This window comes from Lactuca sativa, chromosome 4 (genome assembly GCF_002870075.4).
Source record: "Lactuca sativa cultivar Salinas chromosome 4, Lsat_Salinas_v11, whole genome shotgun sequence".
NCBI lineage: Eukaryota > Viridiplantae > Streptophyta > Magnoliopsida > Asterales > Asteraceae > Lactuca > Lactuca sativa.
Genome location: NC_056626.2, coordinates 403,699,911 through 403,714,306, shown reverse-complemented (window position 1 = coordinate 403,714,306; position 14,396 = coordinate 403,699,911). Strand labels below are relative to the sequence as shown.

At 33.4% G+C, this 14,396-nt stretch overlaps 2 protein-coding genes across 2 annotated transcripts; one reads left to right on the top strand and one right to left on the bottom strand.

Annotated features, from left to right (window-relative positions):
* The first annotated feature begins 221 nt into the window (after positions 1–221).
* LOC111894928 (PWWP domain-containing protein 3) lies at positions 222–3,193 on the top strand. The gene is made up of 2 exons (XM_023891012.2): positions 222–467; positions 809–3,193. Exon 2 carries the CDS (start codon positions 811–813, stop codon positions 3,007–3,009), a length of 2,199 nt encoding a protein of 732 aa, XP_023746780.1. The 5' UTR covers positions 222–467; positions 809–810; the 3' UTR covers positions 3,010–3,193.
* Positions 3,194–11,335: 8,142 nt separating this feature from the next.
* Positions 11,336–13,052, bottom strand: LOC111894920 (universal stress protein A-like protein). The gene is made up of 4 exons (XM_023891005.3): positions 12,769–13,052; positions 11,903–12,024; positions 11,673–11,791; positions 11,336–11,597 (listed from the first exon to the last, which is right to left on the bottom strand). Exons 1-4 carry the CDS (start codon positions 12,959–12,961, stop codon positions 11,489–11,491), a joined length of 543 nt encoding a protein of 180 aa, XP_023746773.1. The 5' UTR covers positions 12,962–13,052; the 3' UTR covers positions 11,336–11,488.
* Between the last annotated feature and the right edge of the window lie 1,344 nt (positions 13,053–14,396).

The following is a 14,396-nucleotide window of genomic DNA, read 5'->3' as shown; positions in this document are numbered from 1 at the left end:
AATCTAATGAGAATCATATTATTAAAAAAGATTTATGAAATTGATGGTTGAACAAACGAATGCCATCCGTATGTTCTTTTTGAATTTAATACAATACATACGTGTAGCGATATGAAGGGTGGCATAAACCCTAGTCTGCCCTCTTCTAGGCCTTACCAGTAACCCTTTACCACAACGTACTGTGTAATTACATATGTCACCGCTTCGTGACTTTAACAAATCCCTCATCTTTTCACAGACAGCTTCTCCCTTCACCTTTGCTATAAGCCTATAACACGATTATCCTCTTCATTTTTCCCCAATTTCTTTAAAATCAACATTTATTTGTTTGTTTGTTTTTTCAGTTTTAATCAAAGTTTCAACAGGGTAATAAAACCCCACCTACTTTGATAGCGATTAATTCAAAAAAATATCACTCAAACTCGATACAGCTTCTTTCATGGTCTAAAGGTTCTGCTTTCCTACAGGTATTCCTTCTCTCTGATACTTTGATTCGATTTGTATGTGTAGATTTAGGGTTCTGTGTATGTTTTCATGAAAATTGTGCAAAACCCGTATGGATTTTGTGTCGGTTTCGTTGATTTTTAGTGGGTTTGTCAGTGGGGTTTGAGGAGTTTTAACTAATAGCAAGCTTTTGTTGTCAATGGCGGTTTTCATAACCCTAAAAGTGGGTTTTCCTTTTTCGACTGATGGAAATATGGAATCATTTCCTATACTTTCGAGTTTTATCTTGTTTGTAATTGGTTTTTCTCCGAAGCTGTAGGGTAAATCACTAACTCTTGATGGGTTTTGTTTATTTTGTTTCTAGAAATGGAAACCATGGAAGGTAACAACATAACAACTGAAACCCTAGGTGGGCTTTCTTCATCTTCTCAGCCACCCGCCCCACCTCATACAACCTCGAAACCAACTCCGGAGGAAATATTCGGTGGCGACTTGGGGTCGAAAAACGGCAGCGGCGGCGGTGAGGTCGTTGTTACGACGGTCGTTGAAAAGACTGAGGTGACTATCGTCAAGGTAGTTCAAGATAACAAAGATGACATCGTCATGTTTCAAGAAGGAGAAGCTTTCAGCCACTCTGTTACAGAGAAAACAGAGAATAACATTGAAGCTAAAGAGAACGAGAAGGAAGGGGCTTTTGGTCATTTGCTTGATGGTAACGAGGGCATGAACTTAAATTACAACAAGGAGGCTAAAGAAAGTGAGAAAGAAGGGGCTTTTGATCATTTGTTCAATGGCGATGAAGGCATGAACATAGATAACAACAATGAGGCTAAAGAAAAGGAGAAAGAAGGTGTTTTTGATAATTTGTTTGATGGTAACGAGGGTATAAACGTAAATTTCACTGATGAGAAGTTGGTTGCTGGTGAGGATCTGATGGATGTCTGTTTACCCGATCAGAAAGAGAAAAAACCCGAAAACGTTGCAGGTGTCTTTGAATTCACAGATGATATGAACGAAGAGAAGAACAATGAAGGAAATCTTGAAAATGGAACCAAATCAGCAGAAAACAATGAAAGCGAAGAAGAAGAACATGATTTTGTGGTGGGTGATTTTGTATGGGGCAAAATCAAGTCTCACCCATGGTGGCCGGGTCAAATATACGACCCATCAAACGCATCAGATTATGCAAACTCTATAAAAAGAAAAGGTCATCTCTTAGTTGCTTATTTTGGTGATGGATCATTTTCATGGTGTTCGCCTTCTCAATTAAAACCATTCATCGATCACTTTGAAGAAATGTCAAATCAAAGCGACTCCAAGAAGTTTGTACATGCGGTTCGAACCGCTCTCAAAGCGGTCAACCATCTTGTCGAATCAGAACTGACCAGTAAATGTCAAACTGTTGACCCGGCTGCCCGGGTTCCCAATGTTGACATGGCGAACAGTGGGATCAAGCCCGGGGTGGAGATCCCAAAAGGGAACACAATTAGGGTTTTGATCGATCGAATGAACCCAATTGAGCTTCTTTTGAAGTTGGACACTTATGCTACCATTGACCCTGGTTTGAAAATGGTTGAGCTTGAACTTGAACTAACCGTGGTTAAAAGCTGGTTGGGTGCGTTTTATTTACAAAAAGGCGGTTACTTGCTTCCGGAATACCATGATCCGATGTGTATCGAAGGTCTTGAAGACAAGTCAAGGATCGGAATCAACGATTCCGAAGTAAACGGGCCGTCGGAATGTGGAGAAAACGGCGACGATAAGTTGTATCAAAAAAGGAAACAGAAAAGCGTGGCGGAGCTTTTGAGTGTCGAAGATGAGCCGCCAAAGATGAAAAAAACGAAACCGGTTAAAGACAAAGACAGTGGTGGGTCGGGGAGGAAACGCAAGGCGGCGTTGGTGGTGGTGGTGCCGGAGTCGCCGGAAAGTGACGGCGGTGGCGGTGGTGGTGGCGGTGTGGAGGAGGACGCGATGTATTCGCCGCGCCAGAGGAAGAAAAGCAAGTATTTGTCGCCGCCGTATTTGAGTCCGGTTTGGAGTGGGAAGCTGCCAGGTTCGGGTTCTGGTTCTTTCAAAGAACCAAAACCCGAACCTGAAATGGAAAAGGAAAAGGAAAAAGAAAAAGAAAAAGATTCTGAAGCTACTGATAAGCAGGTTGAGGAGTCTTCTTCTTCTTCTAGAAGGAAGCCTCGTCAGAAGAGACGTGTGCGTGAAGGATCAGATGATCAGGAGGGTAAAATCGTAATTGATGGTAATGTGAATGTCGACAAGGTTTTGAATGGGTTGTTACTTGCGGCACTTGATCCTTCAGGTTCTGTGGAGAAGAAGAAGCTTGGGGTTGTGACCCGGTTCGTTTCGTCCTTCCGGAGCTCCATTTTTGAAAACGGATCTGAATTTAAACCCGAACCGGAGGTGGAGGAATCGGATGTTGGGTTTGTGAAGAGGAAGATTGAGGAGATGAGGGAGATGGTGAATGGGTGTGAAGAAGAAGATGAAATCAGTGGAGAAGTGAAGGGGAGATTGGAAGGGGTGATAATGGAGGTTCTCGAGAGGGTGAAGAAGTAATTAGGTTTTGGTTTGGTGTTTTGTTTTTAGAAATTTCAAGGGTGGAAATAGATTGATTATCTGTTTTTCTTTTGGTTGAATTAGTATTTTAGTATTTAGTATTTAGTAAGTAGTACTGAATCTGAATCTCATAAGCACTTAATGGTTTTTTCTGTGACTTATTTATGTAGGAGTTTTACTTTTACATGTTTTTCTGGTTTTAACCAGGGTTGCAAATGGGCTGAAAAGATCTATGTTTTATTATAAAGCAAATATGAATCGGATTCTCGATCAAGAAAATGTTAAAACATACAATGAGAATTCAGTTGAATTCTTTATAAGCTGTAGTTGTAGGTTTGGAGCTTGCTTTTTGTACTTGAGTTTGACAATAGTCGACACAAACAAGCCCGAGTTGAGTTTGAGTTTAAATGTATTAGATAAAATAAAAAATCGGCGAGTTTGAGCTTTTTGTACCAGAGTTTGACAATAGGTCCCGATCTTGTTTTAGTTCGTTAATATAGAATAATAAACACACTTAGATAGCTATTTTCTGAAAATTCCAGATCATATTATATATATACTAGCCGTAGACCCGCGCAAAGCGGCGGAGAAAAATAGTTTCTCATTGGGCAATAAGTTCTATACGGAAACATGTTAGATTTTAAGTAACACAAAACATATGCATATTGTTATCGATCGGTTTTACGACAACAAATAAATGTAACCCTCATAATACAAAAGAAAATAAATATTTTGGTGTGTAGTGTACGTTTATAGTCTTTCCTTTTAGAAATCAGGATATATCCATACGAAGTGACATACTTATATCTTTCTTTTCTCTAGCATCCATCACAACAATTTTATTCATAATGTAATATTTTATACCTTTCTTTTTATATCTAAACCTATATTTTAATATATTATTTCATGCACGATATTGACTTCCATAAAATAATAATTTGAGAAATACAAATATGAAGGAAAAAAAACAACAAAAATAACAAGTAATAACTAAATAAAGTAATGAATCAAATAATATGTATCTAACAAAAGGTATTATTGAAGAAATAATAAAAAAGATAATAAATAACAACACCTTTCAATAAAAGACAAACTTGAGATATGCATTGCCTTGCTTGCATCATCATTCCAACGTAATTGGGCCTGTCATTAGAGGGGGCCTTGATCCAATAGCCTCCGGGAGTTGAGGCTGGCCAACTTAACCTCCTTAATGTTGTTTCCAGCCCATACCCATCAGCCTAAAATCTTTGATTTTTAATTAGGCTATGAGATTAGGCTTTTGGTTGAGGGTTTAGGGGGAGGGGAGAGATAAATACATTGTGTTGGGATTAAAATGTAAGGCTGTTTCCGTTTTGAAACCATCGTAATTTAAAAAAAAACAATCATCGTCAATTATAACATTGTACTTTTTCAATTTGTTTTACTGTTAGGATTATCAACTTATTTTCATATTATGATATTTTATTTAAAAAACCTACCAATTATAATCACTTTCGTTTAATCAAAATTTCAAACTCCAACAAAACCTAAGACATTGATAATCAATAAGCTAATTCACTTTATATCAACTACACAAAGAACGTAATTAAGATACATATTTCACGATTTCATCAATAATGAAATTACTTTTCAATATTTCTAAAACAAATAGAGCAAGACATAAAATTATATAATTACAAAAAGTTGTCATACATAATCCTTACAAACCTACAAATAACACAATTAAAAGGGTTATCTTAACTTCTGAGTTTAAACCCATGACTAATAGCTTCAAAATTTATATTATTATAAATGAAAACCAAAACCAAAATATTTTATGTTAATAAACCATTAACACTACTCCTAGAATTATACTTATCCTTGCAGTAACACCAATACACATATTCGAGACAAAAATTAACACATGAATACCAGGGGCAATATTGTCCGTACTTATCATAAAGCCCCAACAGATACCAAACCTATATATAATCTTCCTATAATAGAAATCAATAAGCCTAATGATTGTTCTCTCAAGATCACATATAGACCGACCCCCAACAACCAACTATGGGAGAAAAAAATGGAATAAGGGTAAAATCGTCCAACTGATCCAAAAACCATAAAAATAGATAAATTATCCCTAGAAACCTGAATCAGCACTCCTTCATGTAGAAATAACTATAATAAAAGATGATAAAGAAGACTATTTTCTCCACTGAAACATTCATTGGAGATCAATAACTCCACACAATGATTAGATGCTACTTGGGTTTGCTGGTAACCTATAACAAACAGTAAACACAAACAAACACCAGGATGGTCGATTAAATAAGAGAGAGAGAGAGACAAAGAGAGAGAGAGAGAGAGAGAGAGAGAGAGAGAGAGAGAGTAAACTCTCTTACTGGATTGAAGGGAACATCAGGTCATACAGTAAATTCTACAGCAACAACAAAAGCCAACTAATTCACAAGATTATGTCAAGCACAAAAAAATATTAATTGAAAAAAAGGAGATGAAAGAAAGCCTTACCTGATAGAAATCATCATAAGATACGATGTGGTATTGTTCCTTAATAGGCTCAAGCACTCTACAACCATGCCATAGGCGAAGACGTTGGTGCCAGAGAGGAATATGAGCGATCGATATGGTGGTGGTGACATTAGGAATTCTGAAATGGCGAAGGGTAAAGAAGGCTTTTTCAAGTGATTGAAGGCGACGGTAAGAGGGAAAGAAACCCTGATGGTGTTGTTGATGCGGTGTTGTAGAGATAGTGGTGAATGATCGGCGAAAGTCTAGGTTGGAGAGAGGTAATAGGCGAGCGACGGTGTCGACGATAAACTGTGGCTTATGGTTTGAGATACAGAGCATCGTGGTGAAACCAGGCACCCGCTCTGCCTTCAACAAAGCATTAAAAGAAAAGGATAGAACCACAGATGTAGCTGCCAGAAGCAGAGGCGATGTGAAGAGGGGGGCAAATATTTAAATCAGGGCAAGCCAAGTTATTTAACATAAATTCGAGAATGAGGAGAGTGCTGGTGGTGGTTGCATCGACTGATGAGGGGGATAACAAGGTCGACATCTTTTGTTTTTGAGAGAATAAAATGAGAGAGTTTGTGAAGGAGATGGGAGCCGAAATAGTTGGGATTCAAGATGGGCTAGAATCGATTGATTTTAGCCGATATATCTGGATTCTAAAAGCATTAGGTACGACTTCATTAGGATTAAGGGGCCAACTCAAAAGCACGAGTGAAATAAGAAACCGATGCATTGAGTGATTGTATTTTTTGCTTAAACATTTGGACGGCTTAAATTAAAATATTATAATATTATAGGTTTGATGTACTGTAAGCTTAAACACTTGGACGTCTTAAAAAATATTATTATTATATTCAATCTATTTATAGAAATAGTGAGATTTCTATAGTATATATATATATATATATATATATATATATATATATATATATATATATATATATATATATATATATATATAGAAAGAGAGAGAGAGGTAAGTTCAATTGAAAAAATAAAAAAAGGTTCAGAATGTGAGAATCGTTCTCAGCCACTCATTTATTTTTGCCACAAAAACCTTTGTTGTACAAACGGAAATGTTTTGTTGGAATATACATGTGTTTCAAACAAAATATGTTTCCTTAAATTATGCTAATAATTACTTTAATATATACAAAAACATAGTTTTTTTATATATATTTTTTAATTTTTAAGAAACTATTTATATCGAAAAATGATTTTAAATATACCAAAATTCATGATTTTTTATTCTCTACATATAGACATCCACATTGATATACTTTTAAAATAAAATAAAAAATTTATTTTTTTTTATATTTTCAGCTATCGTTATTTATAAGTGAATAAAAATGAATCAGATTTTTGCTACAGTACATTCGTTATTCACTTATGAATAAAAATATATATTTTATTTTTTTTACAGTTTAAATATCATTTATACTACTTATTCATATTGAATAACAAATTAATTGTAACAAAAATCTGATAAACGTTTTATTCATATATGAATATAAAATATGACGACAACTAATGCACGTTTTATTCATATATAAATATAATATATGATGAAAGATGATGTAAAAAATATTTTTTAAGTAAGAAAACTTTATTGCGTGTCATATTCATATATAAACGATACTTAAACTATTAAAAAACTTACGCATACGTTTTATTCATAAGTGAATAACGAATATACTGTAATAAAAATCTGATAGATTTTTTTATTCACTTATGAATAACGAGAGCTAAAACTCTAATAAAAATATATTTTTTATTTTATCTTAAAAGTATATCAATATAGATGTCTATTTATAGAGAATAAAAAATTATGAATTTTGATATATTTAAAATAATTTTTCGATAATAATGACTTTCTAAAAATAAAAAAAAACGAAAAAAGTATGTTTTTGTGTATATTAATGTAATGATTAACATAGTTTAAGTAAACATGTTTTGTTGGAAAACACATGTTTATCCGTTATTCATTTCCGACGGTACGCCTAAGTGTTTGCGGCAAAATAAATATGTGGCTGAGAATGATTCCCCCATTCTCAACCTTTTTTTTCTCAATTGAACCCTCCTCTCTCTCTCTCTCTCTCTTTTTCTTTCTCTCTCTCTCTCTCTCTCTCTCTCTCTATATATATATATATATATATATATATATATATATATATATATATATATATATATATATATATCCCTATATACTAATAAAAGAGTAGTTTTTTTTGCCATGTGTCATCATATCAGACCTCTTAATTAATGTGTTGCCACTTGTCAATATATGAGTTCTCCATTTTAAATTTTTTAGACATCCTCATTAATGTGATGCTATTTGTCAATGTATTTATTCTCTATTTTAAAATTTAAAATTTATATTAATATTTTCACTAATTCACGAATAAAAATGTCTAATATATATTAAAAATTATTTTTACGTATTTATTTGAATCAACGATTATAATTTCGCATAACTAAAAAATATCTCTTAAATTAATAATTTATTTAAAATAACTGATTAATAATTTTAAGTTTTTACTATAAAAGTTTAATTAATTTTATAACCGTGATTCCTACGGGTTATAAACTAGTAAATGAATAGTTTTATTCTCCATTTGACACGTGTCATCTTATTAGGCCTCATAATTAATGCATATTTTATTCTCTTTTTGCTATGTGTCATCCTATTATGTCTTCTAGTTAATGTATGTCACTTGTCAACTCCATTTCAAATTTCAAAATTTAAATATTTCGCTCTTATCACATTAAAGTAATAACATTATAATAAAAATTAAAATAAAATTATTACAAATTATAAAGCGATATAATTTCACATATTTATTAAAATCAATGATTAAGATTTATATAACTAAAACATATTTTAATTACTAATTTATTTAAAATAATTAATTAATAATTTTGAGTTTTAACTATAAAAATTTAATTAATTTATTAACCATAGTTCTCACGGGTTATAAACCAATATATATATATATAATAAAAAAATAGAAAAAAACAAATAAAATACTAAAAAAAAACCTTACCTAACTTATCTCAAAATTTAATGAAAACATACAAAATAAATAAATAAATATTAAATTATGGGACGACATGGTTTGGGCCTTGGTATCGTGTAAAGGCATCTCCATTGTTTTTACCTTATTTTGGTACTATCATCCATTCCAACTTGTTTCCATTTTTATCACCATGGTAAGTATAAATAAATTGTATCACATGAACACTAGATGTTATACTACTTATTTATACTAAAATTGAATCAAAATTTCAATTATATTTTGTATCTTTTATTTTAGATCTACTTCTTTGTTTTGTTTTAAATAACTAGTTACAATTTAAATGTAAATAATAAATTATATGTTAATTGATATAAATTAGTCATAAATATAATGTTTAATATTTATACTTCGAACTCATTTAAATATTTAACTGCATTACAGTAACATTTTTTTATAAAAAACTATAATATAGATAAATTTTACAATATACATGGTATAATCTTTTGAAGTTATTGTAATAAAAAGATGCAATACTTATTTGATATTTAATTTGTTAAAAGCTAATTAATAGAATATGTGTTTTTGACATTCTGTATAAGTTATAAAAAAAGACTATAGACAAAGTTGTAAAAATGGTTCTTATGTTTGTCAAAATTATGTGGTTTTGGTTCAACAAAAACGGATGGTGTATCAATGGTCCAGTTTTAGATACTTTATGTGGTTTTGGTCATTGTGGTTGACATTTTTATATGATTTTGGTCCACACTCAACCTGAAATGACAAATATGCTCTGAAAATTGTTTTTTTTAATCAATTTTCTTAAGATTTCGTATTTTTTTTTTAACTAAATAAACTAAAAAGAATCCCAAGCAGCCTCACATAATTCATCATGCCCAGTACCCAACCCTACCCCTCTATCTATCTTCCTTATTTACTCTCTAGCATAACCTCCACCACTCGCCTTTCCTCCGATGAAGACAACAACCCCACCTCCCACCACCTAAACTACAAATTTCTCACCGATGAACTACTCCCCTCCATCGCCAAAGTATGAGTCAATCGGAGCTAGGGTTTGCACCAAACAATTTAGGGTTTTTGATGATTAATTGTGGTGAAGTCTGTGGGGTATCCAAAAAATATGGGGGTTCGAATCATACACAAGAAAGAGTGAGCGATGTCGAATGGGTGGGGAAGTTTCATCAGGAAGGAGAGATGAGTGTGAGGGTGTGATTGGACGTTTGTGGTGGCATTCGGTGGTGAATGTGGCGGTGGCTTTAATCATCGCCCACCCCAACAAGCTCTGACAAGAATCGTGTTGCTCCTTTAGCTACAAGTAGGGCAGTTCACTATTCAGATAAAACCGAATTATCCAATTGGACAATTTGGATTGGACTATCTGATTCGGATATTCGGATTTTTTAGATTGGTTATCGACAAAACCAAATTATTATTTTGGATTCCGGATTGGTTTTGGTTTATAAAATAAGAACCGAATAGTCCAAAAAACCGAATAAATATTTATTGTTTATTTATAATATAATATATATCTATAGTTATTTATTAATTTTGTAATTTATTTTTTCAAATAGGTTCAAAACATGTCACCCGATAAAAAAACATTAATATGCATTTCTCTCGATCGTTTTCTAGCTATAAAATATTTAACTATAATATATCTTCTGAGTAGTTGTTTATAAATTTCAAACCACAACTAAATAATTTGTTTTTGTTTCTTGTGTAAAATTGGGTAATACTATAATTAATATATAATTTTAAAATGTTTCGGTTTTTTAAAACTGGATTATAAAAACCGATCCAACCGAATTATAATTGGATCGGATTTGAATTTAGTTTGGACTATTCGGATCCATGTTTTGAAAACCGAAATCAATTTGGATTCATTTGATTGGATCGGATCAAACCGATCCATCCAAACAAACACTCCTAACAACGAGAAATCCAACTTCACTGTTTGTTCATCATTGCCCACCCTAACAAACTCCAATGGCAGTAGCTTTAGACCCAAATGCAAACTACATCGATGTGATTGACATCCCACTGCCGCTTCTTCGATACCAACACCACCCACCCTAACAAGCTCCGACAAGAATCGTTGTGCTCCTTTGGTACAAACACCTCCCCACCGATGCTTGTTCATCAACTCCCACTTGTGAGTTCATCACCATCATCTTCTTTACCTCTTTACTCTCCGAAACATGAATCAAATAAAAAAGATGTAGGTTTTGGTTTAGGTTTCATGTTTTAGTTCCAGCTTCATGCACTTGTGAATTTTTGTTTGATTTCATCCTTGGTTTTGATTTTAATCGATGAAATTGTTCCTAGCATGATATGCGGGTTTAACTTGTGGGTTTAAGCAGCCCTTGCATCTATCTGGGCATTAAGTCTGATTTTTGGGAACTGAATATGATTTAAAGGTGAGGTGGCTATTTTTTTTTAATTTCTAAATAATTTAAGGATTACAATAATTAAAAAATAGAAAAAGTAAATATAAGGGCATAATAGTCTTTTCAAGCTGATTGAGACCAAAAACACACACACAAAAAAAAAAAAAAAAAAAAAAAAAGATCCAAAATTGGACCATTGATGCACCTCCAAAACTTTTTGGACAAAAACCACATCACTTTGACAAAGACATGGACCAATTTTGCAATTTTGTCAAGAGTATATAAGGAATATATTTTTTGATGTAATGTTAGAGAGTAGAAAAGACATAAATGTGATTTTCATCCCTAAAAAGCTTGTCAATCTAGTTACATATCACAAAAGCAGCCTTGAAAACATAGTTGTATAACAACTTAACTAGAAAAAAGGAACTCATAGGTCTTACAGATACACACAGCTAAATCTCCATTAAAAAAGACAAACCAGGAAAGAGGGTTGTAGAGAAGATTTTACATTATTAATAGTAGCTTTTAGAGGAACAATCAATCATCTACAGGATCATTAGGGGTCTCTTCTGCACTGCGTTTGATTGTTACAACTGGACATTCACAGTGCTTCACACAGAATTCACTCACAGTTCCCACAAATACCCTGTTGAAAAATAATGAAATTTAATGAAACAGTAAATTACTAAAACGCCCTTGATTAATAACTTAAGTAACGTACCTCTGGAAGGGTCCAAGACCTCTGTTTCCAACTACAAGGAGGTCTGGTTTGACTCTTTTGACCTCATGGCAGATTACTTCTTTGGCATCACCCCTCTTCACCCATGCTTCACAAACAACCTATCACAATTACCAATTTACTGAATTATGCTCAAATATTATTTAAAAGTGAGCGTTTGTGTGTGTGTGTGTGTGAGAGAGAGAGAGAGAGAGAGAGAGAGAGAGAGAGACCCCTATATCATGACATCTGTTCACAAAGTACTCCAGCAAATGAGATCCATTAATCTTGTCTTTACGATTTGCATCTCTAAAATCTTGTGGTGAGGCGTATATACTATCAACATCATCAAAACCTACCAAAACATAAATGAAGGAAACGAAATGGCATCAGATAATATTATATGAATGTCAATATGAATAACCATTAAGGTTACAACCAGCATTCTTCTCGGTTTGTGTTAGTTTTTGAGGAATACAAAGGGAATAGGATCTAATCAAGACTGGATGGAAAGAAATTGAGTCCAATAAGTCACTCCATTTTAACAAAATATCCACCCAATAAAAGCCCTAATTTGATTCCATGAATCCTAAGAACACTTGAGGCTGCATATGATGAATTCAGCATAGAAGTTCATAGAATTCCAAATCAAGACTCGTAATTGTTATCAAACAATCACATGGCCTACATGTTATGAATCACACAACTAAAAAACTTCAGTCGTCTAAAAAGTTGATCTCACAAACCCTAAAAACACCTCAAGGGGTTCCATACGCATAGTAAACACGGACACAGTGAAAAACACGTAAAAGCTGCATATGACATAGAATCGAAGTTTGATAAACGATTAAACAATGCTAATTTCAGAATACAAATTCATAAAACTCAAATCTGCAACCGTAATTTCGAATCAAACTTGTTATCAACAATCACATGGCGTAAACTAGCGAATTACACAACGGCAAAACCTCGATCGCCTAAATTTGATTTCGCAAACCCTAAAATCACTTCAAGGTTCCATATAACACGCGAAAACATAAACTAGATTGTAAAAAACAATTATAAACAGGAAAACACATAGAAAAGGTAAAAGGAATACCGTCTTCATCAGGAACTTGAACATGGAGAAAAAGGAGCTTAAAACCGGAGGTATTGGAGCGAATGATCTTGTTCAGAGTCCATTCAAATGCTGATTTGCTACTAATTGAAGCATGTGGATATCCTTTGATGCTTGACTCGTTCACACCGATCATTATCCGAGTCACCTCCGAGTCAACTCTCACTGACGCCATAGCTTCCTTCTGCTTCTAAACTCCCACTCTAACTCTATGTCCTTCCGTTTTTCTCTTCTTGAGTAGGCGGGAGGCCACTAGTACTTACTTTACTTGTCGCTGCCCGTGAATACATGTCACGTCCCGGGCCATTTCAGCCAAGATACACGTGTTACACGATTATTGGTTGTCTTATGCTGACAAGATGTTCCTTATCCTACCAGAAAATTATTACATTAATAAAATAATTAATAAAATAATAAAGGAAAATCTGCGGAAAAATCTGAATATTTTAGATCAGTTTACGATTTAGTCCAAAATTATACTTTGTTTACAAAAAAGGACAGACTATCGGCTAAAACTTCGGATTAACCCTTCGTGGCCGGTTTCACAGATTTAGCAGGTATCTCGTCTTTTTTCGTTAATTAATCAAAATTTTGGGACTTTTTCATTAATTAATCAAAATTTTAGGGTTTTTTTCATTATTTATTACCAATAAACCAAATATTTGGATTTTTCTGAAAATTACCTTTAAACTAATATATATTATATGATCTAATTTAATATGTACTATTCCACGTCTTCTTTCTTATTCTCTTATAGGCTCACTGTGTGTTTTTATCGGTGTCATCAAACCCAACAACAAAATCTCACTCACAAGCCTCGTTAACTCGATCGATTTTCCAAATTTATCAATTCACAACTCTATGATCATCTTTCAATCTCCAAATAAAGAACGGATAAAATCCTTATTGATTACGTGGATGTCCCTATTACCTAACCATGACTTAAACCGTGGTTCCAACACTTGAATGTTCCTATTACCTAACCATGACTTGAATCTTATTTCGAACTCATACACTATTCGCATTGCCCATAGTGTTGTTCATAACAAAATACGAATCCCACATGGTTTAAACATTGATACCTTGGCTCAAGTCTTACATGACCCTTGTTTCCTTACAATAGGGCTTCAAAACCATGAAGAATGAACCATTAATCTTAAAAAACTCAACATAGGTAAAAAAATCAACTCGATATTATGTATTGAAAGCCATGAAGAATGTTAACTCTAATTGTAAAAAAAAATGTCAACAAGCTATCCATCATAAACTATTAAAATATTGATTTGGTATACCTACGAGCTACGGTTCCAACACTCGGATGTTCCTATTACCTAACCATGACTCAAACCTTATTTTGAACCCATACACTAATGGAATTGTCCATAGGTTTGTTAACAACGAAATACGAATCCCACATGGTTTAACCACCGATACCTTGGCTCAAGTCTTACTTGACCCTTGTTTCCTTACAATAGGTGTAACATCCCGACTCCCAGGTATAATATTTAATTAATTTATATTCTTGTTGTCTGATCAACTTGACGAGTTGGAGGCCCCAACTCGCCGAGTAGAGAGTGTTAATGGTCGCGTAATTTCTAGAGTCTACTCAA